Source organism: Lemur catta, chromosome 1, assembly GCF_020740605.2.
Source record: "Lemur catta isolate mLemCat1 chromosome 1, mLemCat1.pri, whole genome shotgun sequence".
NCBI lineage: Eukaryota > Metazoa > Chordata > Mammalia > Primates > Lemuridae > Lemur > Lemur catta.
In genome coordinates, this window is record NC_059128.1 from 181,494,086 (window position 1) to 181,521,643 (window position 27,558).

A 27,558-nucleotide genomic window follows, 5' to 3' on the forward strand; every position below is an offset into this window, starting at 1 on the left:
CTGTCTTGTTAAAACTATGCTCCTTCGCACTCATTCCATTAGGTTTTCTGCTCTACTCCCCACTGTTTTTGCTGTCATTTACTGGGGGATCCTCTCATTCATAATGTGCACTGGCAATGGGCAAAAAGCCCACCATTCTGCAGGGCAAGTCAGTTGCCTGCCCCCTACATGTAAGCCTTGATCAGTCTGGACAACTGCTTCGTTCTCAGCTCTTCACCCTCTGCTCTCACCCTCACTCAGCCAGTCTTTACTCCCATCTTCTGTCTCAGCTTAGTTGTCACAGCCTCTTGGCCTCCATTTACTGCTGCTCAAAGAAAAGTTCACATTCAAGGTGCCCCAACTTGAATTTAACATCTATCTTGCTCATCACCACACCCCTCAGCTGGGCCTTGTTTCCTGTGAGCAGGCTGGACGAGCTGGCGAAGGTTCCAGGGGTCAGGAGACCCCAGGTCCTCCAGGCTCCCTTGCTGATTTGACACACCTCCCCATCTTGATTTGCAACATTTTCTCTGAGATATAATTTTTAAATTCACTCTGTGGCTCCACATATCACAACTGTAGCCAAGAAGTGCTTTCTCTTCTCTCTCATTTGTTAACAGTCCTGGGAAGAGGCATAGTGATGAGAATGTTGGGCAATGGTTTAACAATACTAATAAAAAATACTATTATATAAAGGATTCGTGTAATTGATTTGTGCACTACTATTCCCCAAATGCTACTGAGAGCAAAGAGTTGGCAGCATTTATTTTTTATTGCTTAGAATCTAAACTTTAGATTTAACAAACAGTAGATACCAAATAGTCTTAGATATGTCCAGTAAATCGGGGGAAAAAAAGAGTTTATTCTTACATAAAGTTTGATCCTGTTACATGTAGCTCATCATTTCAATCTGTCAAGATATTTTGTGATACCCAGATTCTGCCATTCAATATATTTTCCATGCTTTCTTGCTCTGTGTAACAATTTTCGCACATATATAAGGAAGTGTAAGAGGTTGCCCCTAGAACTGGGAAAAGAAATGTTCCTCTGAGAACTGAAATATATCATAATTAATAATCATCAGATTATAAGATTAACTTTCATCAGATGTAACCCATCCTAGCAGATAGTTATAATCTGTAAGTAATAGATGATGAAGACTGGATCCCTAACTAATTAACAATAAAAAAAGTGGTAACCTACTCAATTGTTGTGTAACTAAAAGGTAATACCTCTCTCTCCCCCTGCCTCCGCTGTCCCCGCCCCTTCACAACTGGAATCTGAAGCCAGGCCTGATTAGCAGAGGTCTCCATGTATTAGGGATTTCACTCTCTCAAGATACAGGAACCAGAGCCTGTAGTTCCAGCTACTCAGGAGGAAAAAAAAGGGTATGGGAACCAAGCAGATAAACCAGCTCCTCTGAAGTAAGCTGGTCAGTTGGGGCTGCAACAACATACCACACTCAAAGGGGCAGGTTCTTCTCAGCTCCAACAGACTGATGTCTTTTGGAGACTATGGACCCAGTGTAGCCAGAGAATCCAGAAGTGACTGGGCAAACCCAAAACAAAACAAATTTGTAGACCACTAAGAACCTCTGGTATAAAGTTAATAATCAAGGCATTGGACGGTAATAACCTGTCCCTGTATCAACCAGTGGAACCTATGGGTCACAGTGTGACATCTATCCCATTTGTGTCACAAGGGAGGTGAGTTCCACCATGGGGCAGGCTCGGTGAATATTCCTTGGAGATTATCAAATTTTCTTTGCTATAATTTTATGCTCACCAAAAAAATTTCTGCTTACTAATTAATTTGATTCAGCTTCATAATTTAAAACTCTTTTATCTTATCCTTTGATTTCAAGTCCCCAGATTTTTCTTTCTGTGTCCTTGCCCCCTTGAAACTTCCACCTGTCTAGCAACTAAGTGCTTTTTGGGTACCTACAGTCTTCTACAGTTGTCTTTACTTTTCTGCTTTACCTCTTCACCTTTCTCTTGTTTTATTTCTTTCATTACTTTTTGTTCTTTTAATTGGGAAACCCACTTGCTTCCTTAATGATGTTATTAAGATCCTATATGTTATAGGTTCATTAGGACTAGAACATCCCTTCAGAGCAAAACTGACCACTAGCCATATGTGATTACTTAAAGTTACCAGAGGTAAATAGATGTTTCAATTCATGTGAAATATGGCTGATATGATGTGTTATAGGTACAAAATGCACAACAGATTTAGATGACTTAATTGAAAAAGAATGTAAAATATGTCATTAATATTTTTTATATTGATCACATGTTGGAATGACAATATTTTGGCTTAGTTATATTAGGTTAAATAAATGTACTATTAAAATTAATTTCATCTTTTTTTTAAATGTGGCTACTATAATAGAAAATTTAAAAGTATATATTTGGCTAGCAATCTAATTCTATTGGTTAGTGCTGTTTGAGAGTCTTAATGTCTGTATTCCCTTCCATCTGTATAAGTATAAATGCTGTATTAAAGACCCAATTTGAATGAAAAATCCCAAAATTAATCCTCCATTTCTCTTTTTTCTATCCTGATCCACCTTCCCAAATCATTCTCATCTTTCCTTTTAAGAGGCTAAAAGAGAGGGGAAATTTTTCTTTTCTGATTCAGAAGTAGGCCTAAGACAAATACATTTAAGTGTAATGGGGATATAAGAAAACTGGAAGTAAGCAAGACAGCCTGCAGACAATCTGTTAACAAAACACAGTAATATATACACCTGGACAAGCATCAATCCCATGAGGAAACCTAGCAACTTTAATTACTTCACCTACAGGCACTACACTGAGAATTGTTTCTTTCCACTTGAGTGGAAGCATGCTGCTATGCCAGAGTGAGCTGTCAGGAGTTTTGCTTCTCTTATATCAGAACTGTCTTCTGAGGTTCACTTTTATATGTGTTATGTAAATGATAATTAATACATGTAGCACACTGACAACAATAATGAGCACAGGATTGGGAGTCAGAGAGATCTAGGCTTGATTCTGGCTTTGCTATTTGCTAACTCAACAGGCTTGGGCCGGCAGCTTTGCCTCTGGAGCCCTACCTGCTAACGTGTAAAATAGGAATCGTAGGACCACAGCTTCTGATGGGTTAACACCCTGCCTCTGCTCCTAGCCATTCTCTACTCTCACTTTTAAAATCTGCTCTGCTGCAAATATGATTGTGTCTCTGTCTCTTGCCAAAGAAATTTTATTACTCACCTTAAGCCCACTGAAAAGAACTTTGAGGGGACCACTGAACTGTGCATTTGACATTTGTCCTCTGCAATTTTTGTGAACCTAAGGGACTGTTCTCTGATTCAGACTGGAGAACTTGCAAGGTGGAGAATTGTGGCTTGCAGAGTGTGTCCATGGTGGACAAGGAGAGAAGGCTGGTTAGGAAATACCTGCACTAGAATATGTACACGCAAAGGACATCTGTGTATTTCTGGCAGAGAGAGAAAGCCACCAATGAGCTATCTTTTTGGTTTTGTTTTTTGAGGCAGGGTCTCATTTTCTGAGTGCAGCGGTCCAATCATAGCTCACTGCAGCCCTAAACTCCTGGGCTCAAGTGATCCTTCTGCTTTAGCCTCTCAAAGTGCTGTGATTACAGGCATGAGCCACACTGTGCCCAGCCACCATGAGCTATCTATATTAAAGGGACTTTGCCCAAAAGTGCAAAATGGATACCAACTATGAGGGACTCCTTGTAGAATACCAAAAACCAGGGCTTGCAGAAGGAACATAACCAGTAAGGAGGTTCCTGGTGCTAAAGGATCTTTGAAGAACCTTTGGATGTGACCCAAGAAAAGGGGTCAACTTTTAAACATCTGTCAACCCACAAAAACAGCAGTGAAGAGTTAGCTTTATACTTGGAGGATATACCCCCATATACTTAAAATGCTTTATAATTCATCCTTTTCCAGCCATATTTCAACCTCTTTCCCTGGATAGCTATATAAAACTTCCTCAGGAACCTGAACTCATCTATTCATGTTAGGCTGACATTCTAGGCTAGTACCTGTCTGGGGAACCTCTGGTCTTCTGAGTTATTCCTGTTCCACGCAAATTTTTCGCAGGGCCAGTGGGTCAGTAGATAAAGATAAGATGCCCCTTAGGAACAGTATTGAATGGGACTTACATTATTCGACAATAATATGTGCCTATCTGCTATATTAATCAGCACCATGTGAAAAATTCAAGCATAGCATAGAACACAGTGGCTTACAGGTTAAGTCCGTCATGTTAAGCTGGCCTTTGTCAGTTTAAAGACTCATTGTGGAATGGACCAAGGAAAGCAAGAGGGTAAGGTGGGGACTGGGGAATAAGACTATTCTGTGTGACATATTTGAATGCATGCCAATGAATAATGAGGTATTAAAAGAGCAGAATAAAAATTAATTGCTATGGGCCAAAGGATCATCTTTCACTGGGGGAGTTTGAAGTGGGCTTCATACATGAGTTCAGATTCTAAGGACTGTCAGGAGGTGAGTATCAGAAGATGAAGGGCCTGGGAATTCCATATTTGGAAAGGAGTAGAGCTAGCTGGGGCAAGGGGTTAAGGAGAAAACGTTGGATTCGTAAGTGGGAATGGATGGCAAAGGTCTCAAATGCCAGGGTGAAGGAGCTAATGCCCATGGGAAGTGCATGTAGTAAAATAATGATTTTAAGGGAAACTTTTTAGGGTATTAAAGTTCTCACTCTTTGTTGAGTGTGTATGTGTATTGAGAGGGCTAAAGAATTCATGTCACGGCCAGGCACTGTGGCTCACGCCTGTAATCCTAGCACTCTGGGAGGCCGAGGTGTGCAGATTGTTTGAGCTCAGGAGTTCGAGACCAGCCTGAGCAAGAGCGAGACCCCGTCTCTACTAAAAAAATAGAAAGAAATTACCTGAACATCTAAAAATATATAGAAAAAATTAGCCAGGCATGGTGGCACATTCCTGTAATCCCAGCTACTCGGGAGGCTGAGGCAGGAGGATCACTTGAGCCCAGGAGTTTGAGGTTGCTGTGAGCTAGGATGACACCACAGCACTCTAGCCTGGGCAACAGAGTGAGACTCTGTCTGAAAAAAAAAAAAAAAAAAAAAAAAAAAGCATGTCAGACTGTCTCGAGACAGGGAGTAAAGACGGGAGAACAAGGAGCTATTCCTTACCCTTCTTTCCAAACACCAGGGGCACACTATTGACACATTTTGATTTTAACATAAAAAAATCCTTATGAGTAGATAATATTTTAAGTGTTTCAAAAGTGTTTCAGTTGGATGTGCTTGTCTAGGTACCCCAAGGGAAGAATTTAGGTTACACTTCTCCCTCAGACTAAGGGTATTTGAGTAGCAGTACAGGGTATTCCCAAAGTACCACTAATGATGCAGTCATCAATCCATCCACACATCAACCAGCTAGCATCCATCCCATGAGCCAACATTTTTTTTTTTTTTGAATACACATCATGTGTTGGGTCTCCTGTTGTGTATCTGAGTTGTAACAATGAATAAAACTGTCCTTACTAGTGAATGTCAGTGAGTTGGGGATGGAAGAGATAGATGAAACAAAAATAGTGAAACTTTGATCATTGTCTAGCTGGGAGATGACTACATTTTATCAGCTTTTTGCTGTTTAACAATTTTCTTAATAAAGTGATATAATAAAAACTGCCCTTTCTCTTAAGCAAGAGAGGTAGATTCGATAGATGCCTATATCACAGCAAGTCCAGCCATGAAGTTAAACCCAGAGTATTAAGGGAAGAGTGTCCCGGGGGCAAGGTGGGGAATGCCTCCTGGCGGCAGTTTACTGTTCGCTAGGAGTGCTTGTTCAGATTAAGGAAGCCCAAAATTACAAATCTGACTCGGCCTCTAGCTGGGTTTGGAGGTGCTCAGAGGTCAGGGTCAGGAGTGAGGAGCTAGCCTCTACCGCGTTGCCATCGCCTTGTCTGCCTCCTTCCTTCCCCTTTCCTTTAAGTCAGCAAAGGTTAAGTAGATACTCAGGTTCGACCATTTCCAGAGCACCTACTATGTATCAGGCGCTGTGCAAAGGCTTCCAGTAAGATTCTGCCTGCACGGATCTTACAGATGACCTCCGGGAGTCGGAGAAATTCCTTAAGCAGTGGGGAACGTGACACAATTAGGCAAGGGGAGGTTGGAAACCAAGTCCTTCCAACTCCAAGAACGGGGAGAATAGGTTCGAAACTTGAAATCAAACAGTGGTAGGTTTAAATCCCGACTAGCTTCGTGGCTTTGAACCAGTCACTGGACCTCCCTGAGCTGACTCAATTTCTCCAGCTATAAAAAGGGTACAGTAAAACCTTACAAGGTTGTTGTAAGGACCAGAGATTCTGACTGTCAAGATCCTGGCGAGAAGCGAAGGCTCGGGAAATGGCAGCCATCATTCTTGGCCAAGTGCAGGCGCATTCTCCCGATGCGCCTCCGCGGGTCCCTCGGGACAGACGGATCCCGCCTCCGTGGCTCCGGGCTCGCAGTGCTCCCGGCAGGTGGCCCAGCACCTCGGTGCCCACGCCCCGAAGCGAGCCCGGAGCGAGGCCGGGCTGGACGTCCGAGGTCTCCCCTGGAGGATCACCCCCACCCCCATCCACGCGCCCGGCGCAGGTAAGGTTTCCGGCCCGGGCCACCGGGACGGCGACCTCTGGGGAGGTCGAGACGAAGTGGGCAGGCTGGAGCTAGGAGGGGCTTCCTGAGGGCGCTCCCTCCCTCGCCTAGGTTCACCCCTGGGCCAACCTCGGCGCCCGGGCCCGCGGGCTGCGCGCTCTGCGGCTGCGAAAACCCGGAGCGGCGGATCGGAGCTCGCTCACCGCGCTCGCAGCCAACTCCTCCGCGGTCCGGCCGCCGAGCTGGGCATGCTCAGTGCGGCCGCCGCGCCGCCGTCCGCCAACTCCGGAGCTCGCGCTCCCAGGCCGTGGGGGAGAGAACGCCGGCGGCGAGCCGGCGTCGCTCGCCGCCCCCAGACTAGTGGCAAACTTCGCAGCGTCCCCAGAGCTCCTCCGGGCGAGGCAGATACATCACTAATAAAATCGAATTCAGTCTCCCCCATCCCAACCCCAATGATGGAGGCTGCGGCCGCCGGAGTGACCCCACCGCCGCCGGCCCTCGCCCGATAGCCGGGGACCAACAGGTAAACTGTTGGGGGTTGGGGGATGGAGGAGCTGTGGCCGGGGGAAGGGCGGCGGGCAGGAGGAGCCCGAGACGCCGGCGGGTTGGCTGCCCCCGTCGGCGATCATGGCCATCCCTTCTTACCCCGCGTCCCCGGCCCCTGGAGGGGCTGCAAAGGGTTAAGTCGGCCCCGCGCCACCGTGAGCGCGGCCCCCTCCAGCCTCCGCGACTGCCAGCAGCGCGACTCGGCGCCTGCCTGGAGCCGCCGCGGGGACCCGAGCCGCGGATGCGCCACCGGAGCCTGGCGGGCGTCTAGGAGGAACCGGCCGTTTTCCACCGCCCGCATCCCCGCGTCTCCTGTCCCCTACAGGCCTCCCTCCCTCTGCACCGGCCGGCTCGGTGCCCAGGTGGCGGGGTCTGCGGGGCGCGTGGCGGCGGGGGAAGGGTCCCTGCCGAGGAAGGGGGGCGGGGGCGGGGGCGGGCCGCTCCGCAGCCTCTTCCTCCGGGAGGACGGCCACCCTAGCCTTGGGCGAGCACTTAAGCCACCCGCCTAGGCGCCAAGAAAAGTTTTTTTTCTCCTCCCTTTCCCCTCCCCCACCCCTATCCAGCCCCCAGCTGGGGTGGTTTTGGGTCCATTGGTGAAAAAAGTCACACGTTCCCATCAGCTGCTCCTCCCCCTGGGGACAGGGTGGGGGGGACAGGAGGCAGGCGCCTCTGAGGACCCTGGCAGACCTCCAGCCCCTCTGCCGCCGCCACCAGAGCGGTGCGTCCCGGGGCTTGAGCGCAGCCGTGTGCCCGCCGAAGGCTGCCCCCATCAGTGCGTGTCTGCGTGCCGGGCGGCAGCGGCAGCAGCATCCAACCTGCTTTATTCCTGCCTGCAGCGCCACAGCGAGCGAGGAGGGGGAGAGAGGGAGTCTGTCTGCAAAGTGCTGCTCCCTGGTGCTCAGAGGCGGCTGCTCCAGCTCCAACTCTCATTCATTTCGCCGGTTAACATGAGAGATCATGGCCGCCTTCGGGCTTCTCAGCTATGAGCAGAGACCGCTGAAGCGCCCCCGGCTCGGGCCGCCCGACGTCTACCCACAGGACCCCAAGCAGAAGGAGGTAAGGGCGCCGGCGGCCTCCCCAGCAGCCGGGGCCACGCGCTGCAGCGCTGACCCGAGGCCAAGTTGGCCCCGCAGGCATCGCAGGCGCTGCGGGGGAAGGGTCGGGAGGGGGATTGGAGGCGGGGGCTGGGCTGAGGGGCTGGGGGACCCCCAGGCGGCGGAGACCGAGCGGCTGTCAGTCCCAGCGCTCCACCGGGCGCTCGCTCTCCGAGTGCCGGGTCGCTTTCGCGTTACCGGGCCTTGCACGGCGCAGCCGGGCGCTTCATGGGCTTTTTCCCTGCTGAAATCCTCCTGCTCGTTCTCCCCCGCTTCTGCCTGCTTTATTTTTCTCCTTGCCGCTTCTGTAAATCCTCGTAAACTTTTTGAAAAATGTTGGAATGCAGTGCATCCGACACCGAGGTCTTGCGTTTTGCGCCAGCTGGCCAGGGACGGAGGTGGGGGGGTGCTTTTCAAATTTTCCAGTTTGGAATCGAAGTCGATTTTATCAAGATGGTAAATATTTAGCTCTTGAATATACTCCTGTATCCCCTCTCCCCTTTAAAAATCAATATTAAAGAGAAACACTGATTTTCGTCCCTAGAGGCAATGGGCTTAATTGCTGGAGGCTGTTTTGTATATGTAAAAGCAGGCAAGTTATCTTGGGAGGGAATAGGTCCCAAGATTGCTTATTTCTTTGAATGAAATTAATTGGAGAAACCTTGACTCTTGCACCAGGTACACTAGCTTCAATGGCTAGGGTAACCATGGCATTTTGTAGCTGTGTATGTGTTTGTCAGGAGTTAACAAATAATTATGTAACAACTCTCCAGTTATAATGATCACCGTTGGCTACACAATTTGCCCAGGGACTTGCCTTTTTTTTTTTTTTTTAAGATCACCTGCTACCCAGCTGTGCTTTCTGAGTGTGCCAGCTGCAGCCCACCCATTCTCTGTTTTCTTCAGCTAAACACTAGCTGACCACATTTCAGAACTTATCTTTCTGGGAATCTAAAAGCCCTCTATTAAAAGTTTATAGGCCTACTGATAGCACAAAAAGAGCTTTGTTAAGGCAAGTAGAGGTCCTTAAGACTTTCGTTTTGATAAATGTGTCTGTTTCATTAATAGAGTAAGAATGCTTGTTCTGACTAAACTGTTTTGCTAATAAAGTGTCTGAGGAATAAGGAGCAGCAACTGCTTTTAGAAATTTAGCACACCAAATATGTTTAGGCATCAGTGGAGTACTTGATTGAAGCTGGGAAGGTTTTACAGGTGGTTCCCAGCAGAGACTTGTAGAAAGGCAGGAGTATGGGATTTTGCAGGTTCTTCCCCACTCATTTCCCCACCCTGTTACCCTAACTCTGAATGAAGTCAACTGTTAAGGACTGGAAATAATAGAGATGCTAAGGATCAAGTGTAAAGAAAGTTAATAACCTAAAAATTACTGGCAGGAAATTCTTAAAGTTTTGGTAGGGACAGGGACACTCGCCAAGGGACATGATCTTTATCATCTTGTAATTAATGTCTTGCTACAGCTCTTCAGAAGGCAGCATAATTGACACTCCTCAGTTATGGGATGGCAGCTTGGGTGTCACTTGGGCTTATTTAGCACTTATTCCTCAGGTCGGTACACTTTTCAGAATTGGGGTCTCTGTGATTCTGGAAAGAATAATTTTGGATTTCACGGGCTTACAGCATTTATAGATTTCTAAGACAGGAAATGACCTTAGAGGCACCTTTTCCTAACTTTCTTTTCACAAACTGAAACTGAGGCCCAGGAAAGCTTAACTGATGTGACCAGGTATATGGTAGATAAGCAGAGGAGTTGGACCACCAAACCAGTATTTATGTCAAAACCAATACAGTGTTGAGGATGATTTATGTCAAATTATGTTCTGATGTTACTCCCTTTTCCCCAAGGCAGCCAATGTTTTATCTCTCTTGGGCAGAGAGTCACTTATGTGTGGCTGTAGCCAAATTTGGGTACAATATGGAACAGGTGCTTGGCTGTTCTTGGATGGTTGGTGAGCAGAGTTTCCTAGGCATTAGTTATTTGTGTACTGCCTCCCTCAAGATTTCTACCCTATCCCTGTACCACCTATGTATTCTAATGTTTTCTTTAAACTAACTTTTAAGAAACTTTTTGTTTCCTAGGCAGTAATACACGTGAAGTTGTAGATTTATTGCAATGTATATGTGTATGTATAAATTTTATTTCAACTGATGTGTACATATTATTTTTTTCTATTTGATATACATGCACACATATATATGATTATATATATGAAAATAAGAACCGTAACTGTTAACACTTTAAAAAGTTCATCTGTGACTCTTAAATGATTGTTGTGTTCCATTAGAGGCATGTGTCCCACATAGTGGGAAATGCTGATTTAATGGAGAAGATGTGGGGATACCTGGATTTGGATTCTGGTTTCAGATCTTTGCAATTGTGTGGCCTTGGGCAAGTTGCATAGCTTCTCATTTGTAATTAGTTTGATTGTGTACTTCAGAAAAAATATGCAAACCAACATTTGTGTGAGAAAAGCCCTGCTCTTAGTAAAAGTTATTCTTATCACTGTTGATGTAATTTTTATTGTTAACCAGTGGTAATAGAGTTCTGGAAAATGGTTCCCAGCAAATAGGGTGGAACCCTTGAATGAAGAGCCCCCATAGAGAAGTAGGGGAGGGGAAAGCTGGAAGCTTTAACTGCTTGATGGATTGATTATATTTGAGAGCTTGCTGAACATCAGCATCTCAGAGGACTTTATTATAATACTTTGCCCTCTGGAAACAGACTGTTCTCAAGCCTTTAAAACACGAAATCAGAAAACTAGCAGTCATCCTTGATCCCTCCTTCTCCCTTATACCCTATCCATCCATACATCCATGAGTGCATCTTGTTTGATCCAATTCCAAAATGTATTTCCAATCCATCCTTTGCTCCCCAGTTTCACCCATGTGCTAGGCTTCGTTTTGGACTTCAGGCTGACTTTTCTCTGCCCCAGGGCTCTTGCATATGCTCATCTGTCTGCCTGGACACCCATCTGCCTACTCACCTGTCTACTGCACCCTCTGCTCTCTACTTGCTCTTGTCTCCTTAGCCTATGGTTAGGAAGGTAGGCACTGAAGCCAGTCTATTTGGGTTGGAATCCAGGGTCTCCTGTTTACATATTCCTTATTCTCCCCATGCCTCAGTTTCCTTCCTTGTAGAGTGGGGACAATAGTACTGCTTGCCCTATAGGGCTGTTAGAAGATTACATGGGTAATGCATGTAAAGCACTTAGAACAGAACCTGCCGTAGACTCAGCCCCCAAATATTTGCTGTCATGAACTGCTGTCAGGCCCGTCTCTTCATCGTTCAGGTCTCAGTCCGATGACCTCCTCAGGCCTTTCTGGTGTATCAGGGATGAGATCTGTTTTAGGTATGGCTGAAGTACCTGGCACCTAGTGCAGTTAGTTCCTAGAATGTGGAGGGCACAAGTGTTTGTTGGAATGTATGAAGAAAAATGGGATGAATGAATAAAAAAGGGAAATTTGGTGACGGAGGGGTGTTGGGAAAAGTCTAGCTTAAAGCTGAAAGTATCCTTTGCATTTGCCTTGGAGGTTATGAGGCCGGAAGTGAAATTAAACCCAGAATTAGGAAGGAAGAGGAGTTTTACTATGGGTTAAGAGGCTAAAACAATTGAATAGTAAATATATTCAGGAAGTCCGACTAGTTGGAAAAATGGATTGGGCAGTAGTGAGATTTCTAGGCCTGAGGAGCTATAGAGCCCCACCAGCTGGGTCTGAGGGAAGAATGGCCCAGTGTGCAGTGCCGGGGCTGCCCGAGGATAAGGACAGCATGACCTGGAGAGTTGGTGGTGATCGTGGTGTCTGTGTGTGGGTTCTCCAACTCAGAGCACACTTGGATCACCCGGAGGGCTTGCTAAAAACAGATTTTGGGGTCTCATATTCAGTAGGTTGAGGTGGGGCCCCAGAATTTGCATTCCTGACAAGATCTCAGGTGACCTGCTGCTTCTGGTCCTGGGCCCCACCTGGAGAACCCCGAGCTAAGCAGAAGAAGGCATCCTATTCTGCAGGGCCTAGAGAATCCTGCTTGACACAGGTAGGGCTGGATTAGACTTCTGTGTATGGCAGAAATTTCAGTAGTTTGGTTTAGCAGCCAACCCAGCCATGATTTGGTGCACTTTTCCCAGAAGTTGTGCCCTTTCTTAGCTGCAAACTAAAGAAATGGGTCAGGAAGTCTCAGTCCCCCTCTAGTGCTTTTCTTTCCATTACACTTGGAATAAAACCCACACTCTTTCCTTTAGGCTTCAGGGCTATCAGTCCGGCCCTTGTTCACCTCTACAGTGATGGCCTGCAGCTGGACAGCCTGGCTTTGAGTTCTGGCTCTCCCACTTCCTGCCTGTTTGACTCAGTTTCTTCACCTATGGAATGAGGTTCATATTTGTTCCAACTTCATGGGGTTGCTGGGAAGAGAAAATGAGCTAATGTATGCAAAGTGCATGGAATTGTGTTTGTCACACAGTTGGGACTCAGCACAGGTCAGCTACTGTTAGCTGATCCCTTGTTAAAGAATTTTGGGGCCTCCCCTTGTACTTACAATAACATCCACAAGACCCTGCCCTCTGATAACTGGGCCTGGAGTCACCCCTTCACACTTACTCTCCCTTCAGGCTGTGTGATGGGATCACTGGCTGCCTCTCTTCCGACAGGCCCAGCTCCTTTGTGTCTAGGTTCCTCTTCCCTCTTCCCCCCTGCAGTCACGTTTTCTGTCATTTGGTTTTTAGCACAGACTCCTCCCAAAGGGAAGCCTTCCTTGTAGCTCATCTTCCCTCCTCCTTGCCAGTTCACTACCCTGTGCTAATATGTTTTGTAGTGCTTGCCATTGTCTGAAATGTGATTTTTAAGATGCTTGTTCTTCTCTGCATGGCCTTGGCCTTCTTCCACACTGGGATGTAAGCCTCATGGGAGCAGGGCTTGGCCGTGGGGTTCACAGCCATGAACTGCCTAGTGCCTGGGCTTAGACGACTAGGTGCTCAGTGAATGCTTCGTGAAGAAATTAATAAGATGTTGAAAGAACTCTTAATAAGCAATTATGAGTATTTAATATTTAACTGTCCCAGTGCTTGTTTTATTTTGGTAAATCCTGTTAGTTTTTTTGTTAGCATCTAAAACTCTTAAAACACATAATGTGTGTTTTAGAGACAGCTGAGGAGGTGGAAGTTTGTTTCTCATAAGAGGGAGGATGTTGATAAAGTTTCCTGGGAAGAGAGGACTGGTTGACCGATTGCCTGAGGGACCAAAAGCCTGAGAAGTCTGGGAGACATTTGATTCTGAAAGCTGTCCACCAGAGACCAATTGGCTGGCCCCAGGGCCCTCCTATAGACCTCCCTGCATCCCATTGTTCAGGGAGGGATGGCCATTTATGTTTAACTCTTGCCTCAGGTGAAAAGAGCCCGGTAGGAAGCACTGAGTGGGAGGTCCTGCTGCTTTCAGCTGCTCGCAGCAGTGTTGCCACCTAAACTTTGTGGCCAGGGAGGAGGAACTCAACTGGTTGTCTTTTTTCAGGGTCTGCCAACTCGAGCAGAATCTTCAAAGATGCTTGTTAACAATGCAGTCATAGTGCCCCACCACCACCCCAGCCCTGCTGAGTCAATTTCTGGGAAAGAAGCTCAGAAATTTGCATTTTAAACAAGCTTTCTAGGTGATTCCTAAACACACTAAGCTTGAGAACTTTCACTTTAGTTTGCTGTCCTTATCTGTATAGAACATTGTAAACCAGACTCCCCCTTACTATTTGATGTATTAAAATCTTTTAGATTCTGTTCAAAGTATTAGACCTTTTGGTACCAAATAGTGCAGATGACTTTAGCTACTTTCCCACTTGAATTTCTAGTCTAATAACCATGGTTCCCAGCATAGGCTTGTTTTCTGTCAGCTATACATGGTTTATGTGGTTTATAGCAGAGTAGATGGAATTCTATGCCTTGGTTATAAAGTATCCATGGCTCCCTCCTGCGTGCACTTGGCTAAACTGGGGCTTATGAGAGCAAGTAGGTCTTCCTTTGTCCCACAAAGCTGTTTTTTTTTTTTTTTTAAGAGAGCATTTTGCTATGTTACACCAGCTGTACTCCAACTCTTGGGCTCAAGCTATCCTCCCGCCTCAGCCTCCCAAGTAACTGGGACTACAGGCGTGCTCCACAGTGCCCAGCTGAAGCTATTCTTTGAGCTTGTCAGAGCTGTGGGATTTTGTCCGACTGTGGGCCTAAGTTCTCAGTTGGGCTCTTTGGAGGGGTGCAGCTACTGTCCTTTATCCTGTCAGATGTTTCCCATAGGCTGGCACCTGAGGAAATGAAATGTGATCCTTTAGGAAGTTGGAAGACCACAAAGTGAGGTCTGGAAGGCAAACTGTGTCGAGTCAGCACTAGGTAGGAGAGGAAGAGCCAAGTCCAAGGATGTTAGTTGAACTAGTTAGCGGTGCCACCTGCGGGTATGTGCACATACATGTGTGCACCAATGTGTGAAAACAAAGAAGTAGAAGCATGGAGTAAGTGGAACTTGGAAACTCCAAGAGTGTGATGTATTTCTTCTGAAGCTCTCCTTTACTTTAATGAGGTTCTGAGCCTTAGTCTCAAGACTAGGCAGGAATTGGAAAAGTTAGAGGGATCCACAAGAAGAATGAACTTGATGAAAGGTGTTAAAACCTCAAGTCTCTGAGCAGTGAAGAAAGGAGGTGATTGACTTAGTTTGGAGAAAAGCTGACCTTAGGATCTGTGTGGGGAAAGCCAGATGGAGGGAAGAAATCTGAGGGAAATGCAGAGGGGAGGTACCTACCTCCCGCACATTCCTCCCTGAGAAGTGTGGAAACACTCGGACTTCTAATTGTCTTTAGGTAATTTCTAAAACTAAGTGTGGTTACGAGGGAGTTTATGATACTATTCTCTTTTTCTATGTCTTGGAAAATGTATATAGTAAGGAAAAATATCAGTAAGTTATAAAATAGCATGATTTCTACTTAAAAATATCTATCTACATAATCTGGAAGGATTATCATTCACATGCAAACAATTATCATCTCTGGTATAGGATTAGGAATGATTTTAATTTTCTGTGTACTAGTCTGTATTTCAAGCTATAAACACCCATGATTTTTGCCATTGGAGGACATAACGTAAAGAGTAATTATTAGATGACTTTGATTAGGTTTACAGGGTCTTTGTTAGTTCCAAGTGAACCTAGACCCCCTTTAGGTGATGCACAGGCAGAGGGATCTTGTTGGGTATAGATATAGGCACTTATGTATTAATACATGTGATGCTGCCAAAAGTGTGCTAGACATTCCAGCTGTGCCATTTACGTTGTGTGATTTTGGGCAGTTAGGTCATTTTTCTCACCTGTAAGCAGGAGGAGCGTAATACCTGATCATAAAGAGTGTTTTAAATATGGAAGAGCATTCTAAACTTAAATTTTTATCAAGTGTAACATATAAATTCAGTGATGTGCTGGAGCAGGCTTATACCAATGATTGTTAAAATTTTAGGAATTTTGTGAGCTGGTTGGTATCATGTTGGTAGCTTGAAATTCGCCATAGTGGGAATATTTATACCAAGGAAAAATTAGGGTTTCCTTCCTCCTTCCAACATTTACCAGCACACTATTGGATATAGTTGTATGTGGCAGACGCTTTGTTGGCTGCTTCATTGTCATTCTTATCCTGCTTTTCCCTTGCCTGCTTCCCACTAAAAACTTTTTTTAAAAAGCCAGATTTTAGTTGGGTGTGGTGGTGCATGCCTGTAGTCCCAGCTGCTCAGGAGGCCGACGTGGGAGGATCACTAGAGCCCAGGAGTTTGAGACCAGCCGGGGCAACATAATGAGACCCTGTCTCAAAAAAAAAAGAAAACACAAAGCCAAGTCCTCACTTTCCTAGTCTCCTTTCATTTTAAAGTAAGCATATAACTTAGTTCTGGCCAGAGAGATGTAATAAAAGTCTACTACATGACTTCTGGAAAAGGATTTTTTTCTGTCTGATAAAAGTACAGGCATGGGCCGGGCATGGTGGCTCATGCCTGTAATCCTAGCACTCTGGGAGGCCGAGGCGGGCTGATTGTTTGAGCTCAGGAGTTCAAGACCAGCCTGAGCAAGAGCGAGACTCCATCTCTACTAGAAATAGAAAGAAATTATATGGACAGCTAAAAATACATATAGAAAAATTAGCCGGGCATGGTGGCATATGCCTGTAGTCTCAGCTACGTGGGAGGCTGAGGCAGGAGGATTGCTCGAGCCCAGGAGTTTGAGGTTGCCGTGAGCCTGGCTGACACCATGGCACTCTAGCCTGGGCAACAGAGTAAGACTCTATCTCAAAAAAAAAAAAAAAAAAAGTACAGGCATAGAGGAGAATGCCCTCTCTTAAAGCCCTGAAGTCTCCTTAGTTTCTGTGTTTAGAAAGGTAATCAAAGAACATGATAGCTGGAGCTGGGGCAACCATCTAGTGACCTTGAGGCGATAAGCCTATGGATGAAAAGCCAACAAGAGGAGTCAATGGAGTGGCTTTGTGAAATTGTTAAGCTGCTGACCTGACCTTGGGACCACCTCTTTCTGGACTTCTTGTTAAGTAAACAATAGCTATCCACATGGCTTAAGTCATTGTTGGACCAGTTGTCAACTTCTTATAGCCAAAGGCATTCTGCTGTTGTCATGGTATTTTACATTTATATTTTGGTACCCTTGAATAATCCACAACATGAGCCCCCTTCTTTTTCAGAGAGTGCACATTCTAAGAACTCTCCTGGTCACTGGCTTGATGAGGAATATAGGGCAAGAGACAAAGAACACCTACATCTTGTTCACTAGGCAGTTAGTACATTCTGACCAGTGCCCATCAGAAGCTGAGGGGGAGCCGAACAGTGGGCTCCTTTATTTATTTCTGTTTCTGGCAGACAGACTTTTGGTGGGAAGGGAGGGAGAACCCTGTTGTGTTTTGCTTGGAGTGGGAGATTCTGTGGGTCTGTGCTGTTTTGGGGGGAAACTATACATGTTTAGAAGTAGAAGGGAACTTAATTGTTCTAACTTTCTCATTCAATACAAAAGGAAATTGAGTCCCAGATAGGTTAAAGTAACTTGTCAAAGCAGATCTGGGCCAACCACTTGTGTGCCCTGATTTGTTCTTGCAACTTTACTTGGCCTCCCCTTTGGTAAACACCCTCATGTTGCCCTGGCAATGAGAATCACTCTGCATTTTAGGGCATCCAGCGCCTCTGTGAGAGCTGGGGACTGTTCAGCCCACAACTTGATCCTCTCAGAGCTCTCCAGATCTTGTGTGACGTTTCCTGGGCAGGGGGAAGAATACTCCGGAAGCTCACACACTTTTGTCCTTGTGCTTTTTGGTGGAAGATTCCCAGCCCTATCCCCAGCATCTCGGGATAGCTCTGCCATTGGCCTTTGTGGGCTGAGTGTGTGCTGATGATCATTTATATCGTCTTGTTTTCTTGGTTAAGCTAATCCCTTATTTATTCTGGGTAGCTCTTTTGAGAGAGACACATATAGGCTGTACCAGTTGTTACATGGCATTCTATATAAATGGATCCTCCTTAGTTGAGCAGTGCTATGACCCTGAGAAGAGGAGGAAAATATTAACCATTGGGTTTTATTTTCCATGTTTTGCAGGAAACCTTACTATACCTATTCATGCCAAACAAATTTGGTCATTCAGTGAATATTATTGAGCACTTTGTAGGCCCTTTGCCAGCTATGGCTTCCTGAGGACAGGACCAAAGGCTTTTATTTTCTGTTATGTGTCTGGCTTCCAGTACAGTGCCTGGCCCACACCTAGTACTCAAAACTTTCTTTTGTGAATGAATATAAAAATCAACAAATGCCAGGAGCATTAGATACAGTCCAAGGGCCCCAGTCTAGAACAGTGGTTTTTAACTGTGCGTGGTTTTTCTTTCTCTCTCTTTGGGACATTGGCAATATCTGGAGACATCTTGAGTTGTCACAACTGGGTGTGTGTGCAGCTACTTACATCTAGTGGGTAGAAGCCAGAGATGCCACTAACGTTCTCCAACGTACCCTACACCAATGACTTCTCTGGCCCCCCCATGTCAGTAGTTCCAAGGCTGAGAAACTGTGGCCAGGAAGGAGTGATGGTCCTGTAACTGAGGAATACAATGTTTCAGATATTCTTTGAGATGAATGTACAAAGTGCTGTGGAAATGAGAAGGGGAGTGACCCATTTTTTGATAGGACCTAGCAGGAGGAGATTTTTGAATCTGGGACTTGGAGGATGTGTAGGAGTGGATGGGGCTGAGGATGTGGAAGGAAAATTAATTCCAGGAAGAGGGAACAGCCCTGGAATTAATGTGCCCAGGGTCACAGGACAGAAAGAATGTAGGGTGTGCCTGGGTTGTGGGCCTGAGGGGTGTGGGGTGTGTAGGGGGAAAGCTGGAGGGCATGGAAGAGAAAGGTGGGATCAAGTCATGGGGTCTTTGCCATGTGGAGACGTGAGACACCTTTCAAGGGTGATAAGGGAATGAGATTTAAGATGACTGAGGGTTGTAGATTGAGAGGACAGCATCTCTGAGGCTCACATTGAGGCAGAAAGATTGACTAGCTAGGTGGTCACTGACATTCAGGGCTGGAGGTGGGTAATTAGTTTCCTGTGTCTGCCAGAACAAAGAACCACAAACTGCGTGGCTTAAAATAACAACAATTTATTCTCTCACAGTTCTGGAAACTAGAAGTCTGAAATCAAGGTGTCAGCAGGGTCACTCTTCCTCTGAAGGCTTTCTGGGCAAATCCTTCCTTGCCTCTCCCAGCCTGTGATGGCTGCAGGTGTTCCTGGCTTCTTTGACTTGTGGCCACATCACTCTGGTATTTGCCTCCATCTTCACATGGTCTCCTTTGTGAAGGGGTCTGTTCTTGTCCGGGGGTCTCTTATAAGGATACTTGTTACTATATTTAGGACCCACCTAGATAATCCACGATGATCTCATCCTTCATTACATCTGCAAAGACCCTTTTTTTCAAATAATGTCACATTCACAGGTTCTGGGATTTGATGTGGATATCTTTTGGGGGACTGTTTTTTGGCTTATGGGATTGGGAAACTTGGGAGGAAGGAAGAAGGGAGAATTTATGAGAAAGTTTGTTGGAACGGCAGAATTGACAAAGATGCGTGAGGCAAAAAGAGAGGGATGTGTACAAGCATATACCAACATTTTTAGCTTAATCCAGTGGTTCCCAAACTTTCTGCTCTTAGGACCCCTTTATAATCTTAAACATTGAGGATCCCATAAAGCTTTTGTTTAGGTTACATCTCTCAATATTTGCTGTTTTAGCAATTAAAATTGAGAAAGTTTAAAAATATATGTTCATTTAAAAATAATAGTAAACCAATTTTATTAAAAATTTTTTTTTTTGAGAAATAATTTTTTCCAAACCAAAAAAAAAAAAAAAATAGTGAAAAGAGTGGTATTGTTTTATGTTTTTGCAAATTTCTCTCTTTTTTTTTTTTTGAGACAGAGTCTCACTCTGTTGTCCAAGCTAGAGTGAGTGCCGTGGCATCAGCCTAGCTCACAGCAACCTCAAACTCCTGGGCTTAAGCGATCCTACTGCCTCAGCCTCCCAAGTAGCTGGGACTACAGGCATGCGCCACCATGCCCGGCTAATTTTTTTTCTATATATATTTTTAGTTGGCCAGATAATTTCTTTCTAGTTTTAGTAGAGACGGGGTCTCTCTCTTGCTCAGGCTGGTCTCGAACTCCTGACCTTGAGTGATCCACCCGCCTCGGCCTCCCAGAGTGCTAGGATTACAGGCGTGAGCCACCACGCTTGGCCATGCAAATCTCTTTAATGTCTGGATTTGATATCTAGTTCTGCATTTAATTTGTTGTGTTATGTTGTTTTGGCTGAGGAACGTGAAGAAAATCTGGCCTCTCACAGGTAAGTAGTTGAAAGGCTTTTGAGAACCCCAGAGGTCTTGGACTTGGAAAACCACTTGCTTAGACCCTGGGGTAGGTAGATCAGTGGTGGTCTGTAAACTAATATGCCACAGGGGACAAAAGAATTTAACTTTTTTCCAAGGATGGGGGGGTAGGCCATGGAGGGGAGAGGATATTGAGTTTATTTCTGAATGTTTTCCATTTGAGAAGCCTCTGGGGAATCCAGGCTCAAATGTATAATAATGGAAGCTAGAAATCTGGATTTGGGTGTGATATGTTTGTAGGTAATTGAAGTCATGGTGGTGATTACCTGTTGAGAGTGTGTGCAGAGATGGAGGATCAGGCTGACCTGAGAAATGGAACTTTCTAGGGATGGAGTTCCTGGACCATGTCAGGGGAACTCTGAGGGGGAATATGGGTACAGGTGATAAGTGGCCCAAAGGGACAGTTGACATTGGGAGACGCTCAAGCTGTGTTTGTTTCCTCTTAGTTTTTGTAGGTCTGCTGAGCAGTTTGTCTCCTCAGGACTTCTGCAAATGTGGTTCCTGTTGCCTGCTTGCCTTATTTTGTCACTGCAAAGTGATTTTTTTACTCTTTAGCATTAAAGAGACATTAAAAGTTTGTATTTGATTTATTTGTTTCCGTCTCCTCAAACAATGGAAGTTCCGGGAAGCAGGGACCATATCTCTTTTATCCCTGTACTGATAACCAGAGAACAAGGAGAGGGTCTGGTATATGGTAGGAGTTGAGTAAATATTTGTGGGCTGGATCTGCTAACTGCACAGTCATTGAATATTAGCAAATGGTTATTAGAAACCTGTTAAGTCAAGGCTGGGTATGGTGGCTCACACCTGTAATCCTAGCACTTTGGGAGGCTGAGGTGGGAGGATTGTTTGAGCCCAGAAGTTTGAGGTTGCAGTGAACTGTGATGATGCTACTGTACTCTGGCTCTGGCAAGATCTAAAAAAAAAAAAAAGAAAGAAAGAAAAGAAACCTGCTAAGTCAGTACTGGGCAAGGGAATGCTGGAAAGTGTCTTAAACTGGTTCCTCCTTTTGAGGGACTTTGGCTGGAGGGATGACAATCTTGTGCAAAGGACAGTAAAGTCATTAAAAGGTCATTGTGGCAGTGGGAACAAACAAGGAAGGGGTCCATTCTCTTGGGGGTTTAGATAAGTTTCCAGAAAGGTGAGCAGTTTCCAGGTGGCAAGGTAGAGTGGGGAAGGCCTTCTGGGCAGAGGGTCTGAGCACAGAGGTGGGAAATTGGATGTCATCTTGAGAGGAACTGCCAATAGTTCAATAAAGCAAGAGCATATTGAATCTATAAACTTGAACATTTTTATAGATTTTGGGACGGTTCAGAGAGAGGAAGGGATTAAAACCGCTGGAGGGAGAAGGGATGTCAGCTGGAGCAAGGCTGAATTGGTCCTGGGGCAGGGGATTGAAGACCAAAGGGGAGAGAGAGCTTTGACCTTGTTACACATCCCCTCATCTGAGAAAGGGGGGCAGGCAAAGTTCACACAGGGCTCTCCACTTACTTTGACTTTTCTACAGGCATTTCCAGAGTCAGTTTGAATGTGCCCAGCTTTGCCTCAGCCTTCAACCTACACACAGCGTGCCATAGCTCAGCCATGCAAATGCCACCTTGTTGTCAATTAAAATTTGGTAGAATTTGCTGCTTTCCTTTACTAGCCATTTCATTCATGGATTAATCTAATGAGGTTGTTGAGATTAGCACCATTTAAGGCAGCAGCAGGAATGAAGAACTAAATAAAAATGTATTTTGTTTGAAGTGGTATTGGACTTTTTTTGCTAAGATGCTAGTTTACTTAAAGGTACGGAGGATCTATCAAAACTATGTCCAAGACAGTGCTAAATAATTTATCTTTCTCCTGAGTTCTGTGAGGAAGGTTAATATTGACATTGCTTAGGTTTTTTTTTTTTTTTCTTATAAAGCTCTACACAGTGCTATGTCAGTAGACAGTATGGAAAATATTTTTGGGGTCAGAGTTGTTTTTACTCTTTGGTCAGTTTCAGACTAAATGTCAACTCCCTCTTGAAAAAGATTCTTTATGAATTGGAGACACTGCATTTCTACTACTCCCTTGAATCTGATTTTAAGTTATTATTAAATAATCAAGATGTTTTTGAAATTATATTTTCATTTACTTAGTACTTGATACATGCCTCCCACTAGGCATGTGCTAGGTGCTATGGGGGTGTAGAAAAGAAATAGAAGCCTGCTATCTGTCCCCTCTAAAAAAGTGCTTCTCAAAATAACTATGGTCAAGCATCAGTTTTTAAAAAAAAAATTAATTTTCGATCTGTTGCAGACTAATATAAATATATGACTAAAGTGAATTACTAGAAAAATGCTGCTTGAATGTAGTGACAATGTCAAATGCCATAAATGTTTCCAAACACTGTTTTTGCATGTTTCTTGTTGAGGACCGGTCGTGGTATCAGGCCACACTCTGAGTGGTACCACTCTGGAAGTTAACGCCCAGTTCACCAATCCACATAAAACAATTTTTAAAATGACTAGTGTTTTATTTATTTTAAAATTGCATAAGATATACTCTCAGTACAGTGTATAAAGTGCCAGATTACATTATAATCATTATTATTTAGTGTGTTGGTTATTCTGAGTGTTTTATGTGTTTGCTTTTATGCCAGCCTCACAACACTGCTGAAGTGGGTATTATCTCTTGTTGACAGATGAAGAAACTGAGGCACAGAGAGGTACTTAATCATGTAGTGGCATGTCGATGGAGTTGGATTTATTGAGCCCATGCTGTAACCTTTCTCCATATATAGTGAGGCTGAAAATGCTGTCTTAGTTCAGAAAGGAGAGGGTTGGATACTTGGAGGTTTCACTGGAGAGTCTGAGGGGCAGGGGCTGAGTGAGTGGGGACAGATTGCATCCTCGAATAAGAAAGATCTGGGGGGAGGGGCGGTACCTCGGCAGCTCAGGCTTGGTGGCCCATCTGCTGGAGCCCCGGCAGGTTGGGCGGTGGGGGGCGGTGGTGAGCTCACAGGATTCTGCTGTCAGATTTATCTCACTAGCTCATGCCTAATAAATCCAGTGGGGGAGAGAATGGAGTTGGGGAGGCTGTGAGGGAGGCGGCTCTAGTAACCAAAGCATGAAATAAAAAGAGTCTGGCTGATCAGGGCTTTAAATAGGACAGGAGAAGAATTGGCAGTTGGTGACAAATTGGTCAAAGGAAATGAAGAAGAGAGGAGTGGAAAATGCTCATCTTTCTTGGGACACTGTTCAGCCAGGATAGTAGGTCCTGTTGCTTGAGGACCTCAGAGTGACACATTTTTGTGCTCAGCCTTTGGTGACATGACAGGCATTTGAATTACTTGGTTGCTGAATTGGAATGAATATTCAGACTCCTACCCGCCCTCTGACTTCTAACAGGCATTAACTGGTTTACTTGAAGGTCTTAGTACTGAAAGAGCTGGTGTAGCTTTGGTTTATACGGCTCAGCTAATGCTTTCAATCTCGATTTAATACCTGTTATTGACCTCCTTGTGGGCTGCTCTGGTGGTAGTTAATCGCCAGATTTGCTTAGAAAGTTTGCTAAGCTTGGTTGAAGAGGTGGGAATGAGCAAGCCTCCCGAAAATAAAAAGGGTGGAGGCTGAGAGATGCTAACAGAGAGTAACTCTTCTGACTTGTTTTTTCTGAGGTTGACTAGGGGAAATTTGTTTCTTTGACTGTAAAATTATAGAATTAACCTTTCTGTTTCTGAGCAATTGATCTATTAATGAAAGAAGTGAACAAAATCGCCACTACCAACAGCAAAAAAAAATAAAAAAAGAAATTTCCATTCTCTTTTCCCTCTTTCCCAAGCAAGAAGGATGTTCTGTAGTTCTACTTGATTTTTCCTACACCCATTTTATCTGTTATCCAACAAGTTTTTTTTTTTTTTTAATTTTGCAATACATTTGGTGGAAATCATTCTCTGGTCTCCCACAACATGGCTTCCTGCAGGTGTGTGCTGAGTGCGAGATGAGGGATGCAATTGAGGGTGGAGTAGAAGGAAAAATGAAAAGAGACACATTATGGTGGTAAGTGTAAGTCAATTAACCGGACTTCAGAGGACAGAAACCGTGGCTTGTGCTCATGTTCTCTGCCCTCAGATCACCCAGCACACTAGCATGTTAAGTACTAACTAAAAAATGACTTAAGGGAAAGATTTACGTTAGATAACATTGCAATGCAAGAATTGTCTGATTTACCTTAGCAATAAAGGATCTAAAGAGAAAACTATCTTTTGAGGCTGCCTTAAATATAATTCTGGGCAGAATATACTAGCAGATACCTTAAGTCCTCTTTCTTGCTCTATGAATATGCAAATCTAAAAGTTCAAGTATTTTTCTCCTGCAGTTTTCTTAGATTTTTTTCTGAGAGCCACATCCAGGTGTTTGATATCAGAGGATGACATGCATTTGAATGTGATTTGAATATGAATTAATTAATGGGATACAATTATTTAGATAAGAGTGGAGTAAATGCTAAGTATATTTAGATATAATTGGAATCAAAGGCTCTCCCACTTTTAAATGGGGGAGGAGGAACTGCCTGTCTCACTAGGACACTTCTGGGTAGGATGAGGGAGGTTGTCATGGGAAATTGGCACCTCCGAGAGCTGAGTATTCAACATGTCATACGTGTTGGACATTTCCATCTAATTTATTGACGTTACTGAGTACCCAGTCATGTGCACGGTTTGGGTTATATGTACTGACCACACAAAAGATCATAATTGTGATGATGAAGATCCCATTTTTTAAAGTTCTTAGTGTGTGCCAGTTACTGTGCCGATTGTGTCGCATGATTTTCACTTATTCTTTCTTTACAGTAGGCATGTGAGGTAGGTGGAGTATCTCCATTTCACAGAAGAGGAAGGGAGCCAGGATTCCAGTGTAGGTTTGTTGCAGTCACGCTGCACTCTCCTCGAAGATCTGTCTAGGAGAACACATTGACCTATTTTGTACCTGATTTCTCACACGGCACCTAACCATTCATTTCACTTCTGCCCACCTCTGAGCCTCAGTTTCTCACCCCGTAAAATGGGACACATCTAACCAAGCCATTTGGCTATTATAAGGTTGGGCATGAATGTGCTGTTTAAATGCTGAGAGTGGTATTATTATTACCATGTTTTCTTTGCCTGCTCTAGGCACAGATGTGAAGGTAGCACTTCCTGTTTTATGTTGAGCTCATATCCTTTTGGTTTCGTCAGTCCCCGCAGTTAGTGACTGATGGCCTGCCGGTGTGGTTTGGATGGAGTGAATATTAATAGTAATGGAGGTGATGGTGGATGTACAGAGCTGACTGTCAGATGTGGCTTCTATGCAAATATGGCCCTGGTGTTAGAGGTGCTGATGGATTGGGCAAAGGACAAGGCTACCTTTTAGGGGAGTCTTGCCTTACCTCAGCCAGTCTGGTCCCTACCTATGGCCCTCTCAGGAGGCTACTATTAGTGGTTTCTCTTGTAAGTATTTTGGCTGCAATGGGGACCTCTCACCCCAACCTTTCCCCCCACCTTTTTTAAAACTTCTCAAAAAGCTACTAAGTGCCATGTCAAGTAGCAGAGACCCAACTAGAAATCAGTCCCTATTGCTGTGTTGTAGGGCGCCGAGGTGTGTGCTTACATGGAGCTTAGTGAAGCTGCTTTTCTTGGTCATTGTGCTCCACGTTGATGGTCTCCTGCTGCTGCCAAGTGACCTGCATCCTGATCTAGGTGGCAGTCTTGCCATGAGGGACAGAGCAGAACTTCTCCTCCTCTATGTGTATGTTTTAGTTTCCTAGGACTGCTGTGACAAGATACCACAAAAGTGGATGGCTTAAAATAATGGCAGTTTATTCTCTCACAGTTCTGGAAGCTGCCAGTCTGAAATCAAGGTGTTGGCAGGGCCATGCTTCCGCTGAAACCACTAGGGGAGGACCCTTCCCAGCGCCCTCCAGCTTCTGCTGGCCCCAGTTGGTCCTTGGCTGTGGCAGCGTAACTCCAGTCTCTGCCTCCGTCTTCACATTTCTGTCTCCCCTCTGTGTCTGTCCCTTCCTTTCTGTGGGCATCCCTAATTCAGCATGACCTCATCTTTGATTCCATTGCAAAGGCCCTATTTCCAAATAAGGTCCCATGAACAGGTACAGGGGTTAGGACTTTGATTTGTCTTTTTGAAGGTCCCAGTTCTACCCATAGCAGTGTACCCACAGGGCCTCTCTTCAGATCCTCCTCTGCGTGTTCTGAGTTGGTCTGGTACTGGCTGTTGCCTCGTGGGTCCTGGCTTGGGAGGTCATCCCCTCCTGTTTTCTCAGGAACTTCTAGTTATCAGTCATCTCCCCTTTTTCCTGTTATTTTCAACTATTTCCTTCTGATGTCATTAGAACACGTACAAGGCTGTCACATTTAGGTCTCCCTCTACCCCATTTTCTCATTTCTCTCCTCTTTCTCCACATGTTTCCAGAAGCATCCTGTATACTCCCTGTGTCCCTCACCCTCCCGATTCTTCCTCTGTCCATTCCAGTCTGGCGTCTGCCCTCGTCATTCTGTTGAGAGACCTCTCCCTTCAGGTCACCAGTGACGGCCATGTTCCCTGCAGCACTTGAACCCGTTGCTCTCTGGTGAAGCAGTTTCTTCCCTCAGCTTGGAGGCATAACACTCCTGGTTTCCTTTTCTCCCTCTGGCCATGCCATCTCAGTCTCCTTTGAAGGCTTTTCCTTTTCTACCTGGCTATTAAATCAATATTGGATTTTTCCCAGAATCTGTCCCAGGTCCTTGTCTCTTCTCACTTTATCCTCTCCCTGGGTGACCTCAGCCACCCCCTCGCTGCCTGTGTGCAGAGAACTTACAACTTTACTGCCTCAGCCTAGACTTCTCTGCACTGTAGACCTGTATAGCTAAGTGCCTGTAGGAAACATATGTCTTGTTTGTCTGATACCTCAAACTTATGATGTTTAAACCTGAACTTGTGTTCCACTCCACTTCTCCCCCAAACCCCCCATCACGGCCCTATCGTAGGAGATATTACCATCCCAGAGGATGGGGCGGGGGGGGCCATCTTTGACCACCTTGCTCTTTGTCATTCTACCTAACGTGTCACCGTAAGTCCTGTTGCATTTCCCTCCTAAATATCCCTCTGTATCCCACAAGCTACCATTACCTGATGTCCCCACTCTTAGAAGAGTCTGCTCACTGGCCCCACCCCCTTACCCTCAGCCTCCCAGTTAGTCTGACCCTACTCCCATCAGTTGTCCACACTGCAGACCTATTCGGGTTGGATGAAGCCACCCCCTTGCTTAAAACCTTTAATGTTCTTAAAAATAGACATTCTTTACTTGGTCTGCAGACCCCACGTAGTCTCCCACCCCACTGCTTCATTCTTATCTTACACCTGCATTCCTCCTCCGCTTCTGCCATGACAGCAGC

General features: G+C 45.1%; 1 protein-coding gene across 1 annotated transcript in view; it reads left to right on the forward strand.

Annotated features, from left to right (window-relative positions):
* The first annotated feature begins 7,975 nt into the window (after positions 1–7,975).
* MED12L (mediator complex subunit 12L) overlaps positions 7,976–27,558 on the forward strand; it is a 313,159-nt gene continuing 293,576 nt past the window's right edge. The window contains exon 1 of the mRNA XM_045539482.1: positions 7,976–8,195. Coding sequence (XP_045395438.1) covers positions 8,097–8,195 — 99 coding nt within the window. The 5' untranslated portion in view covers positions 7,976–8,096. The remainder of the gene's footprint in view (positions 8,196–27,558) is intronic.